This window comes from Chiloscyllium plagiosum, unplaced genomic scaffold, assembly GCF_037043375.1.
Source record: "Chiloscyllium plagiosum isolate Xiang-an unplaced genomic scaffold, Cpla_swu_hap1 HiC_scaffold_15, whole genome shotgun sequence".
In the NCBI taxonomy this organism is placed as follows: domain Eukaryota; kingdom Metazoa; phylum Chordata; class Chondrichthyes; order Orectolobiformes; family Hemiscylliidae; genus Chiloscyllium; species Chiloscyllium plagiosum.
Genome location: NW_028270153.1, coordinates 29435002 through 29450360, shown reverse-complemented (window position 1 = coordinate 29450360; position 15359 = coordinate 29435002). Strand labels below are relative to the sequence as shown.

The 15359-nt window shown below is 40.5% G+C and overlaps 1 protein-coding gene across 4 annotated transcripts in view; it reads left to right on the top strand.

Annotated features, from left to right (window-relative positions):
- The window catches only part of LOC122560172 (DNA (cytosine-5)-methyltransferase 3B), a 290151-nt gene that overhangs the window by 153751 nt on the left and 121041 nt on the right, over positions 1 to 15359 (top strand). For all 4 annotated transcript variants that reach the window (XR_015759555.1, XM_087994836.1, XM_043710531.2 and 1 more), the window contains 3 exons: positions 681 to 822; positions 3574 to 3699; positions 3790 to 3834. Coding sequence is in view for 3 of the 4 variants with exons in the window: in XM_087994836.1 (XP_087850962.1) it covers positions 681 to 822; positions 3574 to 3699; positions 3790 to 3834 (313 nt within the window). In the remaining variant the exon portion in view is untranslated. The remainder of the gene's footprint in view (positions 1 to 680; positions 823 to 3573; positions 3700 to 3789; positions 3835 to 15359) is intronic.

The following is a 15359-nucleotide window of genomic DNA, read 5'->3' as shown; positions in this document are numbered from 1 at the left end:
GATTAGAGTCACGAGTGTGGTGCTGGAAAAGCACCACTGGTCAGGCAGCACCTGAGGGGCAGGAGAATCCACGTTTTGAGCATAAGCCCTTCATCAGGATGAAGGGTTTATACTTGAAATGTCAACTCTCCTGCTTCACAGATGCTGCCTAACCGGTTGTGCTTTTCCAGCACCACACTCTTCAACTCTGATCTCTGCAGTCCTCATTTTCTCCTTTTCGCCAGATGGCCACAATGTGAATTCGCTGGCTTCCAGTGGATGTATTAATGGTCTTGATTTGTTTATTTGCAATAAATAGCAAGCTGAGGCTGTGCTAATAGCAAAACTGATAAAATATAGCCAAGGTTGTGGAGTAGAGATGCTTCACTTGCATGAAGACCAGGTCCTGACTAATGCCATCACATTATGAAAAATTTTAACCAACAAATTAGAGGACTAACTAAATTAACATTGACAGGTCCCCCATGACATTGCTGAGGAAATTAGAGATATGAGTACTACATCTCCAACTGATTCTTATTACATTCCAAGTTATTTGTATTATGCGACTGTGTATCCCATTTCTTTGATGTTATAAATAAATCTGAGCCATGATCTGAACCATAGTTTGCTGCTCCTTCACAGTACTTTAAAGATAAATGACATATTCTTTACTTAATACAAAACATCAACTCTTACAGATCGCTAGTAGTAGATCTGGAATGCCATTCCCTTCCAACGACCGGGGCACGTTGGAGGAACAAATTAAGCCAATGCTTGACTGGGCATTTGGTGGTTTCCAACCAAAGGGTTATGAAGGAATTAAGCCCAAACAAAACACAGGTAATTAAGAAGAGGATTTTTCTGGCTCATTATGATTTTAGCCACCTGTAAGCTACCTTGCTAATAAAATGAGATGAATTTTCAATGCTTTTTCTAGTGATGGAAAAGAGAGAATATCTATTAGATTGCTCTTTATTGCATTTACCTCTGAACTGAAGTTTTAGAAATCACAGCAAATTTATACAACACTGTTGAAACAAGGGAAAAATGTAAATTTTAAGAAGTGGCCATAATCAAAAATGCAATTATGAAACCTGAGGTGAATGTTTAGCAGAGCAGCTCAAGCCATTTCAAAGTTCTTAGGTTTAAAATTTCACTTAGTAAATCCAGTGTAACTATTTGAATTCCTTTTAACAATAATGGGCTACATAAGCAACATAGCCTTTCTCTTCATAAATATGCCATGACCATGCTACTAGTGATACCAGATTGTTGATGACAATGTCCCCCTCACCAGATAGCAGTTAAAATACTTTATTTTTAAGGCAAAAGCTCTTGTAGCGTGGTGGTTGTGTAATAACATTCTGGACAAGTTGATTTAAAAAACACAGACACATGATCCATTAAGCTGAATTTTTGTTAGGGTGGTGGTCTGGAAAATGTGGGGCCACCCTGCCTCAGTTGTTTCAGAGCCCCAGTTGACTTGTGGCAATCAGGCTGCTGATTGACAGTATCCCAGTTGGAGGGCTCGAAGCTCATCAGTCCCAGTAGAGACTTGGAGAGTTGTGGCCACTGCTGGGACTGTACCTGACTGAAGTAAGCAGCACAGACAATGAGTCAGAAGTAGATAATTAGGCTCATGGTTGCTGGGACCTCTCAGAGCTGCCACAGTGATTGGAAAATAGCAAATGTGACGCCACTGTTTAAAAAGGGAAGTAGACAAAAGATGAGGAATTATAGACCAGTGAGCTTAACCTCTGTAGTGTGGAAGATGCTTGAGTCTATTATCAAGGAAGAAATAGCAGGGCATCTCGAAAGAAATTGTCCCATTGTACAGACGCAGCATAAAGGGCAGGTCATGCTTCCCAAATTTTTGTAATTCTATGAAGACGTTTCAAGCATGATGGACAACGGGGACCCAGTGGGTGTGGTGTGCCTAGAATTCCAGAAGGCCTTTGACATGATGCCACACATGAGGCTACTGCATAAGATAAGGATGCGTGCTGTTAGGGGTAGAGTATTGTGTGGATAGAGGATTGGTTGACTAACAGGAAGCAAAGAGTGGGGATAAATGAGTGCTATTCAGGCTGGCAATCAGTGACTAGTAGTGTGCCTCAGGGGTTGGTGTTGGGACAATTATTTACAGTTCATATAGATGATTTGGAGTTGGGGACCACGTGTATGATGTCAAAATCTGCCGATGACACTAAGATGAGTGGTTGAGCAAAGTGTGCAGAGAACTGTGAAACTTCGCAGAGGAACATAGATACATTGAGTGAGTGGTCAAAGGTCTGGCAGATGGAATACAATGTTAGTTAATGTGAAGTCATACATTTTGGTAGGAGTCACAGCAAAATACATTATTACTTGAACAGTTAAAAGATTGCAGCATGCTGATTTGCAGAAGGACCTGGGTGTCCTTGTGCATGAATCGTAGAAGGTTGGTCTGCAGATACAACAAGTAATTAGGAAGGCCTTTCATTACTAAAGGGGTTGAGTTTAAAAGCAGAGAGAAGTGTTACAGCTGCACAAGGAGTTGTTGAGGCCACACCTGGAGTACTGCGTGCAGATTTAGTCTTCTTAGTTAAGAAAGGATGTACTGGCACTGGAAGGGGTGCAGAGGAGGTTTGCTAAGTTGATTCTGGAGTTGAGGGTTTGCATTATGAGGAGAGACTAAGTAGATTGGGATTATATTCTTTGGAATTCAGAAGAATGGGGGTGGGATCTTATAGAAACATATAAAATTATGAAGGGAATCAATAAAATAGAAATAGAGAGGATGTTTCCACTGGTAGGTGAGACTAAGATAAGAGGGCATGGCCTCAGGATTAGAAGAAGCAGGCTTAGAACTGAACTGAGAAGGAACTTCTTCACCGAAAAGGATGTTAATCTATGGAATTCCTTGCCCATGGAAGTAGTTGACGCTACTTCAGTATTCACTTTTAAAGCTAATGTAGATATTTTATTGAAAAATAAAGGGACTAAGGGATACGGTGAAAACGTGGGTAACTGGAGCTGAGTCCACGAAAAGATTAGCCATGATCTTATTGACTGGCGAAGCAGGCTTGAAGGGCTGGACAGCCTACTCCTGCTCCTGATTCTTATAATCTTATGTCAAGATGTGAGGACCAGGTAGAGGTTTGATTGGTGAGTGCAGTGGCAGTTGTTTTCACAGGGTTGGCCATCTGTGCTGGGTGGGTGAGGGGAGTGCCTTATGAGAAGCTTCCTTTCTTCTCTTCTGAGCTGAAATTGGGAGTTGTCATTGAGTGGTGATTTCTATAGTCAATTATCTGGTCAGCCAAGTGAACTCTTGTGAGTATTAACTCTCAAAATATGTTCTTACGTACCACAAATGCTAATCGCCAACAGCTGCTGGTTCATGGTATGAGTTAGGATTCAGATGATAAGTATAAATCATGAATACCTCTGTTAGATTTTTAGTATGCAATTTATTTGAATTATGCATTGTTTCTTGTATAACTACATCTGCATAACAGTGAGTAGCAATGGATTTTACCTTCAGAGTTGGTTTGTACAGTTTTTGAGTGCCATGTCATACATTTTACATCATTTCATCTATTTGTTGAACAGAAAATGACATCACAGGTGAAAACCGTGTTGAGGTCTATGTACCTGAATATTATCCTCCTACAAAAAAACAGAAAACCAGCTTTTACAAAAGCAAGGAAGGAACTGAAGAGGAACACCGGGGGAGAGGTAATTTATGATTTGTTTTAACAAAGGTCATATGCTCAGTGTGTTATTGATGGGTCAAATAATTAATAATACTTTTCATTTCCTGTGCAGAAAAGATTTTCTTTCAAGTTACATCAAACAATAAAAGCATAGAAGGTAAAGTTTTTCTTTTACTTCTTTTACATGTGTCATTTTCCAGTTGGCTCAAATCGTGGCTTCATTAGTGTGTATTGTTGACATGGCAATTTCATATTAGTATTGTAAATGAGACATATACCTTTTATGTTTTATTGTGCAGTCAACGATAATGATAAATCTAGCACTGACATACTCCTGCAGGGTGGAAATTTCGCAATGCATCACATAGGAATAATTTAAGTAACACTGTAAATCTGCTGGTCTGATACACTTGAGTTGTATTCTGTTGGATGGTAAAACTAAGTTTTGTGTTTAAAGTCAATAAAGTAGTTATTTAGTATCCGGATTACTTCATTAAAATTTTGGGGAACACAATGGGATGGGATATTGCTGTCTTGGCACAAAAATGCCATGGTTGCAAAGTACCAGATTCAATCCTTTTACTGGGGCTACCTCAAGGGTAAGGCCAAATCATTTAAATAATGTGGGTGCTCACCCAGAACATGGCGTATATGCAGTGAGGCTTTGGGTATGTTATCAGTTGCTGCCAGCAGTTGAAAGCTGTTTGCTTCTGATTTATCTGTACCTGTTTTCTGGACAAAGAAAAATAGTTTGGGGCAAAGCTTCCTGATGCAGAAAACAAATATTGGAGGGGATTCTGAAAGAAGTTATTTAATGAAGGGTAGCCCTATTTGGAGGGGTAAGCCACACAACAAGTATTGCTATTTTTTCAGCAGGGCCTTATTGAAGTAACTGTTCAAATGGATGATCAGGGTATAATGTGTAGTTTACAGGAAAATCGAAGCTTACAGTTTAGTTCCATAGAGCTTGGGAGTCTTTATAAGCATATCCAGTGTATACCACTATTTATACTGTAAGTTGTCATCAGTATTGCATACAGGTTTCAGGTCTCAGTTTGGAAAGGCAGTTTTACCACTTGTAGCACAGCAGAGTTTCTGAAGAGCTGTTTGTTGTATTATCATGCCTAATACTGGAAAATAGTATGATTATTTATTTTTAGATATACATTGTTTCTAAATGTCACAGTGCATTGATGCAGTGTGAAATGAGTTCCGTTAGTATTTCATTTTACAGCTAATACAGGTGTAACTTGCAGAGAAAACAGACAATGCTTGAGATTCTCAACATGTCAGGCAGCATCTTTGAAGAGACAAACAGAGTTAATGGATAGAATTTAATGCCCCCTCCTCCTACCGTGACAGGAGGGTCATTTGATTGGGCAGGGTGTGCAGATTGGGGAACACACCATCCCAGTCAAGCTTAAGGAAAGGGGCAGCTTTCCCACCCAGAGGCCTCATCCCACCACCACTCATATCCACCAGCTGGGGGACATAATATTGAGGGGTTTGCTAAAAGCTTTAGGGACTGGGCTCATGGTCCTCTTTTCTTCATCACTCTGTGCCCACTCAAGGGACACAGCAATGTGTAGGGAGGATCTGCTGAAATCCAACTCTCTGACCTTGCTTCCAAACAACAAGCCCTTCCTACACTTCTTTCAAGGACCCATTTCCTATGACTCTCAATTCCCCTCTCACCTCTATTTAGTGATGTAGCTGTGATACCAGAGGTAGACCTGAGTGTTGTACCATCATGGCCACCACTACTGGTAGTGGCAGTGAGACTAAAGATGTCAAAGGGGGTGAGATTTTCAACATATGGGCAGTTTAATTGCATGGGAGACCCAACATTGTCCAGGTAAGTGCCTGATTTCCTGGTAAAAGTGTTCTCTTGGAGAGAAGTGACGTTGGGTCCCTGCTGACTTTCCAGGCGGTGAACAGATCCCATCCCTGCCAAGAGGGGCCAGATTCCTGTTGCTTCTTTAGTTTCCAGGCCCATTATACTATCACCACCCACAAAACACTCCAACCTAACTCTTCAAATTGATTTTAGGTTTGCCACCTTAACCCAATGCTGAAAAGTTGCACTGTTTAAGCTGCTTGGCAAGCTCAGGAATGTGCAGTTGTTTAGCTATCAGTTTTGCGTGTAATTTATAGTGTCATAATGAAATATACATTGTCTCTTCCTTCCAGACTTTATATTCTAAGGTGAGATATATCAGCAACTCCTCCTTCTTGATAACTTCCTCCTGCACTCATCATTTTGCGGAGCTCACTGACTTAATTTTAATATATGAAGTTATCTAAGAGATTCTTAACTGTTCTTTTCACATACTATGTGAACTCTATTGAAGTCAGAGTCATACAGCAAGGAAATAGACCTTTGGTCCAACTCATTCATGCCAACCAAATTTCCCAAACTAAACTAATCCCACTTGCGTGTGCTTGGCCCATGTCCCTCTAAACTTTTCCGCTTCACATATCTGCCCAAATGTCTTTCAAATGTTTTAACTGTACCTGCATTTACCACTTACTCTGGCAGCTTATTCCACATACAAACCTGCCTCTGTGTGAAAAAGTTGCCTCTCAGGTCCCTTTTAAATCTTTTTCCTCTCACCTTAAAAATATGGTCCCTAGGGAAAAGATCTTTGCTATTCCCCTTATCACTGCCCCTCCATAAGGTTATCCCTCAACCTCCAATGAAGAATGTCTCAGCCTACCCAGCCTATACTTATAACTCAAACTCTCCAGTCCAGGCAATATCCTGGTAAATCTTTTCTGAACCCTTTAATTTTAGCAGGGTGACCAGAACTGTACACAGTACTTCAAAAGTGGTGTCACCAATGTCCTGTACTACCTCAACATGATGTCCCAACTTCTTTACTCCAGTGGTCTGAGCAATGAAGGCAAATGTTCTAAATACCTTTGTAGCTACTCTGTTTACCTGTGATGCCACTTGAAAAGAACTATGTACCTGAACCCCAAGATCTCTCTGTTTGTCACCATTACCCAGGGCCCTAATGAACCGTATAAGTCCTGCCCTTGTTCATTTTACCAAATAGAATTTCTTCTGCCATTCCTCAGCCCACTGGCTCAATTGATCAATATCCCTTTGTAATCTCACGTGTTCAAGGTTAAGAGGAGAAAAGTTTAAGGGGGATACACACGGAAAGTATTTTACACAGAGGGTGGTAGGTGCCTGGAATGCATTGCCAGCAGAGGTAGTAGAGGCAGGCAAGGTAGATTCATTTAAGGTGCATCTGGACAGATGCATGAGTAGGTGGGGAGCAGAGGGATACAAATCCTTAGGAATTAGGTGATAGGTTTAGACAGTAGATTTGGATCAGCACAGGCTTGGGGGGGCCAAAGGGCTTGTTCCTGGGCTGTAAATTTTCTTTGTTCTTAGATAACCTTCTTCACTGTCGACTGTACCACTAATTTTGATGTCATCTGCAAACTTACTAACCAAGCCCCTTAATTATGTGTTTATTTTCAAAAGACTTTAATACCATAAAATTTAATTTGTAGAAGGCCTTTTTAAATTTGAGATTTGTGTATTCCCTTATTACAATTTGCACTAAGTTGAAGACAAAATAATTTCATTCTCCTCTTCTTTTTCAAGTGGATTCATATGGACTCAATGTCTAGACTCTGTTTATTTTTCCACTATTGCTGTCTAAGAGAAAGTGAGGACTATTGCTGTCTGTCATGCTCAGTTTTACTAGCGCTTACTATTTCAGATTTCCAACATCAATAATATTTTCTTTTTATTTTAGACCAAATTCAGTGTTTTAGTTAAAACACCATGTTTTGTATGCTTTTATTTTTCTTATCAAAATGGGCACCATTCATTAAACCCATTTTCAAGTGCATTTTTAGTGTTTTTTCACTACTTTTGGCTACATTTAATCTTATTGTATGTGCAAAAATTCATTAAATCTTTCCACAAATCAGTTTGTCAAAACTCCCAAATGGCACATTTAACTACTATTACTTATTAATCCTAGAACACAACATAGTTAAACATTGCTCAAGGGAGACAAGAAGTCAAAACTTGTGCTCTTGCATTCATCAGCACTAGGATACAAGAAACAGACTTGAAGTAAGGGACGCCAACTTATACAGCATATATACAGGTAAAAGCAGGAAAGTGGTGTTGAGCATTATCACATCATTCAAGATCTCAGTGCAAACATGATGGGTTAAATGACCTATTTCTTATAGGAAGAGAGCCATCATGTGCATGAAAATGCGGCAGGAACAGTTAACTGTCAATCTTAGTTCTCAGGCCATGCAAGTAGATTCTGATTGTGCACAGTGTTGCATTCTCCATGAGCTTTTTTGTCAAGTTTGTATGAATTCCTTTTGCCTCCATCAAGTGGGGTCCTTTCTCTGTGGCTTCTATATGTAGCTTTTAGCACACCAGTACATCACAGTAAAACCCGACTGCTGATGTTAAATTCATTTCCAGTTAATTCTAAGCACAGGCTGGACTACTTAATAAATTATTTCCGGTAGCAGAATCACATCAAATGGTGTATGTACTGTTCTGAGGCTTGCAAGTATGGTTGAGCACATGACCACTGCATAAATGTTGTGTTGTTTGATCTGGTTTGCCAATTATTGGGACTTTTAGCTCACCTGGCATCACACTGGCACTGAAACTCATTTGTGTGGTGGGAAAAATGTCTTTTTGGTTTGATGGCAGTATCTTCTTAGGAGAGAAAACTACACCTGCATGGTAGCAGCATGAAGCAACTAGCTTAGCCTGTTAATCAAATTTTGGACATCTCACCGTTCTAGGTTAATCTGAGTTGTCAGGGACAAAAGGCGGTGGATAGAGACGCTTTCATGAGTTCTCACAACAAGCAGGGAGAGGTGATTTGGTTAGGGTAGCCCATCCCATCATCAAACAGGATAGTTTTGATTTGTCCTTTCTTAGTATTAAGTTTACATGGTAAACAGATGGCTTGGGCACTGTTCATGAGGTTGCCATACAAGTTGGTGTGCCCTTTGTGAAGCCTGTTTCTTGCATCCTAGTCCTCTTTAGTGCAAGATGGAAAGCTTCAGCTTCTTGTCTCCTTTTGGTAATGTTTATATTACCACTGAACAAGTATCCAGATATAAGAAATGAGAGCAAGAACAGACTATACAGCCTGTCAGGCCTGCTCTCCTCTTTAATACAATCATGGCTGATCTTGGTATTGAATTCAATATTTCAGTCCACTCCCCAAATCTCAAATTTAACACGGTCCTCCGCAAATTAAATACTATGGTATTGCAGTATTCTGAAAATAAAGACATTAAGGGGTTTGGTTAGTAAGTTTGCAGATGACATCAAAATTAGTGGTACGGTTGACAGTGAAGAAAGTTGTCTAAGCTTACAAAGGGATATTGATCAATTGAGCCAGTGGCCTGAGGAATAGCAGATGGAATTCTATTTGGTAAAATGAACAAGGGCAGGACTCATATGGTTCTTGGTAGGGCCCTGGTAATGGTGGCAAACAGAGAGACATAGGAGTTTGGGTACGTAGTTCTTTTAAAGTGGCATCACAGGTAGACAGAGTGGCTATGGATATTTAGAACACTGACAGACTGAAAGTATTTCTATTCAGCCTTAAATATGAGAAATCACTATTAGGGTTCACACACTATTAATTCATTTGGCTGAACAGGAATATACAGTGTTTGAAGGAAGTGCTTTTCAACTAAAAGTACTTTCCCATTTGATGGAAAAAAATGGTATAAAAAAAGACATACTTTTGAAAGTCCTTATGTTTACCTCCAATAGAGACCTTACTCAGTGAGTAACAATGTGCAAGTACTTTGTGGCATTGTAACTCAGAAAGTGTCTGGAGCAGCTCCATTGAAAGCATTGTGATACAGTTAGCCATTCAAGTGGGTTGAGGAAATGGGAACGCAGTCATGGTGAGGGGACGGTATTATTACAAGGAAAAATATGTTTCTCTGCAGCTGTGAGCTTACATCCCAAAGGCTGGAATTTCTGCTCGGTGCCAGGACATCCCCTTGGGGTGGAGAGGAACTTGGACTGAGAGGGGAGAGATCCAGTTGTCATAATCCACATTAGTACTAGGAACATCGATACGACTAGAAATAATGTTCTACTGAAAGAATTTGAACAGCTAACAGATAAATTTAAAGATAAAATATCGAAGGTAATAATCTTGGGGTTACTACCTGAGCCAAGGGTGGAGTTAGGAAATAAAAGGAAAAGAATGCACAAACAGAAGCTATACTGTAGGACAGCGAATAAATCAGAAGGTAGAGAGTATGCAAAACAAAAAGACAGTACATTACTCATGTCTGATTTTAATTTTCATATAAATTGAGAAATTGTATTGGCTGAGGTAGCCAAGAGGAAGAATTTGTAAAGTGTTTTTGGGATTGTGTCTTCGAACAGTAGCCATAATGTGGAGATGCCGATGTTGGGCTGGGGTGGATAAGTCAGAAGTCACATGACATCAGGTTATAGTCCAACAAGTTTATTTGATATCTCAAACCTTTGGAGCACTGTTCCTTGGTCAGGTGAAGTTACTTAAATTGTACAAATCAGAGCTACTGTTATTGCAACAGTTGTTTCATATTCAGCATTTTCAATGTTCCTCACCAATTTATATCAGACTATGGTCCACAATAAGCTAATTCCAAGACATGCAGGAATTGAGATGTTCAATATATTACCTCGTCTCACTACTCTCAGTTGCCTGATAAAGGAGCAGTGCTCCAAATGTTAGTGCATCCAAATAAACCTGTTGGACGAGAACCTGGTGTTGTGTGATTTTTAACTTTGTCCACCCCAGTCTAACACCATCACCTCCACATCATACCCACAGTTGAACAGTCTCTCAAAATCAAAAAACGTGGTGCTGGAAAAGCACAGCTGGTCAGGTAGCATCCGACGAGCAGGAGAGACGATGTTTCAAGCATAAGCTCTTCTCTTGCACCTCAGATGCTGCCTGACCGGGTGTGCTTTTCCAGCACCACACCTTTTGACTCTGATCTCCAGCATCTGCAGTCCTCACTTTCTCCCAGTCTCTCAAAATGCACTGTTAGAACTGTCAGATACATAATGATTAGACATAAAGCCAGTTGCCATGATTTTTGAATAGACGAGCTAAGTCTACATGCTACTCCTGTAGGCAATGGTTTAAGCTCAGCGGCAGCCCTTGTATCTTGGAGATATATGTGTACAGTTCTTCCCTCCCATACTGTAGCATGTAACCATACATGGATGATGGGGAGAAAATGATACAAGAGCATGATCAATGTGCATGCAGACAATACCTCCAACTTGAACCAGGACAAATCATAAATGAGTTTGAGATTTTCACACAAAAGCATGGGTACATGGAAAAATAATGTTATTCTGTCCAGCCAAGGTCATATGGTGATATAATAAGCAATGGTCAAGTTTTACAAAGATGTAGATAAGATATTCAAAGTGCTTATCATCAACCACCATCAATCATAAAACACCACATTACAACTTGGATGTTTAAGATATCATACCTGGCAACCATCACACATACATGACAAATGATGTGGATCCATTTGTAACAACGCATCATACATCAAAGCGAAGATACACTGTCAAATTGTGGTACAAAAACCAGATGTGATTGTGTCGTAGGTCCACCAAACTGTTAACAGAAAGTCCAGAGACAGTGTCTGTATATGCATTCTTGTGCATGTTTATTAGAAGAATGGGAAATGTTGCATTACAGCATAGATTCTAGACCAGACAAGTTTGTACCTTTAAGACAGTTACATGACATCACGCCATGTGACAGAAATGAAGCTCCTCACTCACTTTCAATCACTCTGCTTAATGGAGTCCGTGTAACATAGTATATTCAGCAAGTCAGTTCTGTGATGCACAGTATCATCAGTAAGGAAAAAACTTAGGCTGTGTGTAAGTCAGTAATACTATAGTTGTGTAAATAGTGATGTGTAAATAGTTAGTGTTGTTAATAAATTTTAAGACATCTGTTTCACCAAGACCTGATTCTTTGTATATGTTACATAGAGTAACACTGGAAGCTATAAACTGGGGAAGCATTTATCTTAATATTCTTGCAGTGATGAAAGAGAACTGCTGTTTCTGGCTCCACAAAATTAAGAAAAGAATTGATTGAGCTATTTCTTAAAATTACTGGAGACAAATTAATAGCCTGCATGGAGTACCCTCCACCATTGGTTGCTCAAAACTGTTATTGTGGCTCCATGTGTAGTAATCTGATTGCACATGAAAGGAGTGACTATCCTTTCCAGACAATCTTTTCCAAGAAAGCCAGTATAAATGAGTGGTAAGTGAACCACTGCAATGTTTAGGCCACTGTGTTCTCATTTACTCTTGTTTAAACTCAATTTGTGATAATCACAAATATATTATTGAAATCCTTTGACTCTTCCCTTAAAAATCAGATGTCTTAAGCTAATATTAGTTCAGTTGTATATTTCTAAGCTATGTCTAAATCCAGGGTATCTTGGCTATAGAGACAATAGTTATAAATATTCTTATGACTTTGAATCCTTATATGTTCAATTAATTTTCCCACTTTTGGTCATGAATGTCTCATACCATAGAGAATTTGAACTAAAAAGTGAATATGTGATTCTTTGTAACCACTCTGAACGCTTGAATAAAGTTTGCAGCCTATGGATCTGGCACCACGTGTAGCCCTTCAACATTTCTTTTGCAGCTTTTCCAGTTGGATCGCATTAACATGGATAAAACCCAAAAAGTATAAGTCAAGAAAAGTAAAAGCTGAGTTTTTACTGTGAGAATAAAAGACTGATAATTACGCAACACTATGGTTTCAAATACTCATTTACCAAAAAAAAAGATCTTTAAATAAAAACAAAAGGTTTTTATAAAAGCGGACCCAAACTTATCTGACTGCTGAGTTTGGCCCCTTTGGAAAAAACTTCGCGAGGCTTGAATTTACCTAAAAGTGAAGTTTCTTGTCAAAGGCCCAAATTCAGTTGTCTACAGGTCTGTAGAAATTCATTCTTAGGTCCATTCAGGCCAACTGACTCTCCTCCGCTCCTCACCTCCCCAAAAAAAACCTGGCCAGAGCTACTGGCAGATTAACTATGTGACTGATTTATCACATCCTACATCAATTCATAGAGTCATAGAGATGTACAGCAAGGAAACAGACCCTTCGGTCCAACCCTGTCCATGCCGACCAGGTATCCCAACCCAATCTAGTCCCACCTGCCAGCACCTGGCCCATATCCCTCCAAACCCTTCCTATTCATATGACCATCCAAATGCCTTTTAAAAGTTGCAATTGCAGCAGCCTCCACCACTTCCTCTGGCAGCTCATTCCATACACGTACCACCCTCTGTATGAAAATGTTGCCTCTTAGGTCTCTTTTATATCTTTCCCCTCTCACCCTAAACTTACACCCTCTATTCCCCGACCCCAGGGAAAAGACTTTGTCTATTTATCCTATCCATGCCCCTCATAATTTTGTAAACCTCTATAAGGTCACCCCTCAGCCTCTGACGCTCCAGGGAAAACAACCCCAGCCTGTTCAGCCTCTCCCTATAGCTCAAATCCTCAACCCTAGCAACATCCCTATAAATCTTTTCTGAACCCTTTCAAGTTTCACAACATCTTTCCGATAGGAAGGAGACCAGAATTGCACGCAATATTCCAACAGTGGCCTAACCAATGTCCCGGTACAGCTGCAACATGACCTCCCAACTCCTGTCATGACCAATAAAAGAAAGCATACCAAATGCCTTCTTTACTACCCTATTTACCTGAGACTCCACTTTCAAGGAGTTATGAACCTGCACTCCAAGGTCTCTTTGTTCAGCAACACTCCCTAGGACCTTACCATTAAGTGTATAAGTCCCGCTAAGATTTGTTTTCCCAAAATGCAGCACCTCTCATTTATCTGAATTAAACTCCATTTGCCAGTTCTCAGCCCATTGGCCCATCTGGTCAAGATCCTGTTGTAATGTGAGGTAACCCTCTTCACTGTCCACTCCAGCTCCAATTTTGGTGGCATCTGCAAACTTATTAACTGTACCTCTTATGCTCGCATCTAAATCATTTATGTAAATGACAGAAAATACAGGCCCCAGCACCGATCCTTGTGGCACTCCACTGATCACAGGCCCTCAATCTGAAAAACCGCCCTGCACCACAACCCTCTGTCTTCTACGTTTGAGCCAGTTCTGTATCAAAATGGCTAGTTTCCCCTGTATTGCGTGAGCTCTAACCTTGCTAACCAGTCTCCCATGGGTAACCTTGTCGAACGCCTTATTGAAGCCCAAATAGATCACATCTACCGCTTTGCTCTCATCAATCTTCTTTGTTACTTCTTCAACAAACTCAATCAAGTTTGTGAGACATGATTTCCCAAGCACAAAGTCATGTTGACTATCCCTAATCAGTCCTTGCCTTTCCAAATACATGTACATCCTGTCCCTCAGGCTACCCTCCAACAAGTTGCCCACAACCGAGGTCAGGCTCGCCGGTCTATCATTCCCTGGCTTGTCCTTACCGCCCTTGTTAAACAGTGGCACCACGTTAGCCAACCTCCAGTCTTCCGGCACCTTACCTGTGACTATCAATGATACAAATATCTCAGCAAGATTTCTCTAGCTTCTCACAGAGTTCTAGGGTATATCTGATCAGGTCCTGGGGATTTATCCACCTTTATGCATTTCAAGACATCCAGCACTTCCTCCTCTGTAATATGGACATTTTTCAAGATGTCACCATCTATTTCCCTCCAGTCTATATGACCTCATCCTTACTCCTCTGGTTCACTTGCTCCCAACCTACATCCGGGATTCCTCTGATGCCCTGCGACACATTGACAGCTTTCAATTCGCAGGCCCTAACCACCTTCTATTCACCATGGATGTGCAATCTCTTTACACCTCCATCCCACACCAAGATGGCTTGGAAGCTCTTCGCATCTTTCTTGAAAAGAGGCCCGAACAATCTCCATCCACCACCACTCTCCTCCGCCTGGCTGAACTTGTTCTCTCTCCAACAACTTCTCCATCAACTCATCCCATTTTCTCCAAATCAAAGGTGTAGCAATGGGTACCCGCATGGGTCCTAGCTAGGCCTGCCTTTTCATGGGGTATGTGGAACATTTCTTGTTCCAGGCCTACCCGGGCCCCCTCCCACAACTGCTTTATCAGTACTAAGCTTTGACAAAGGGTCTGTTAGACTTGAAATGTCAGCTCTTTTCTCTCCTTACAGATGCTGCCAGACCTGCTGAGATTTTCCAGCATTTTCTCTTTTAGTTTCAGATTCCAGCATCCGCAGTAATTTGCTTCTATCTTCCATATCCTTTTCCACAGTAAATACTGATGCAAAATACTCATTTAGTATCTCTCCCATTTTCTGCGGCTCCACACAAAGGTCGCCTTGCTAATCTTTGAGGGGCCCTATTCTCTCCCTAGTTACCCTTTTGTCCTTAATGTATTTGTAAAAATCCTTTGGATTCTCCTTAATTCTAATTGTCAAAGCTATCTCATGTCCCTTTTTTTGCCCTCCCGATCCATTTCTATTAATGAATGTGTCCTTTACAACTGGCCTTGCTGTAGTTCTAAATCACTCAGTACTACTGTTTCATTACAAAAAGCACTGTTGAAAACCACTCACTGTCTGGGTTTCCAAAAACTGA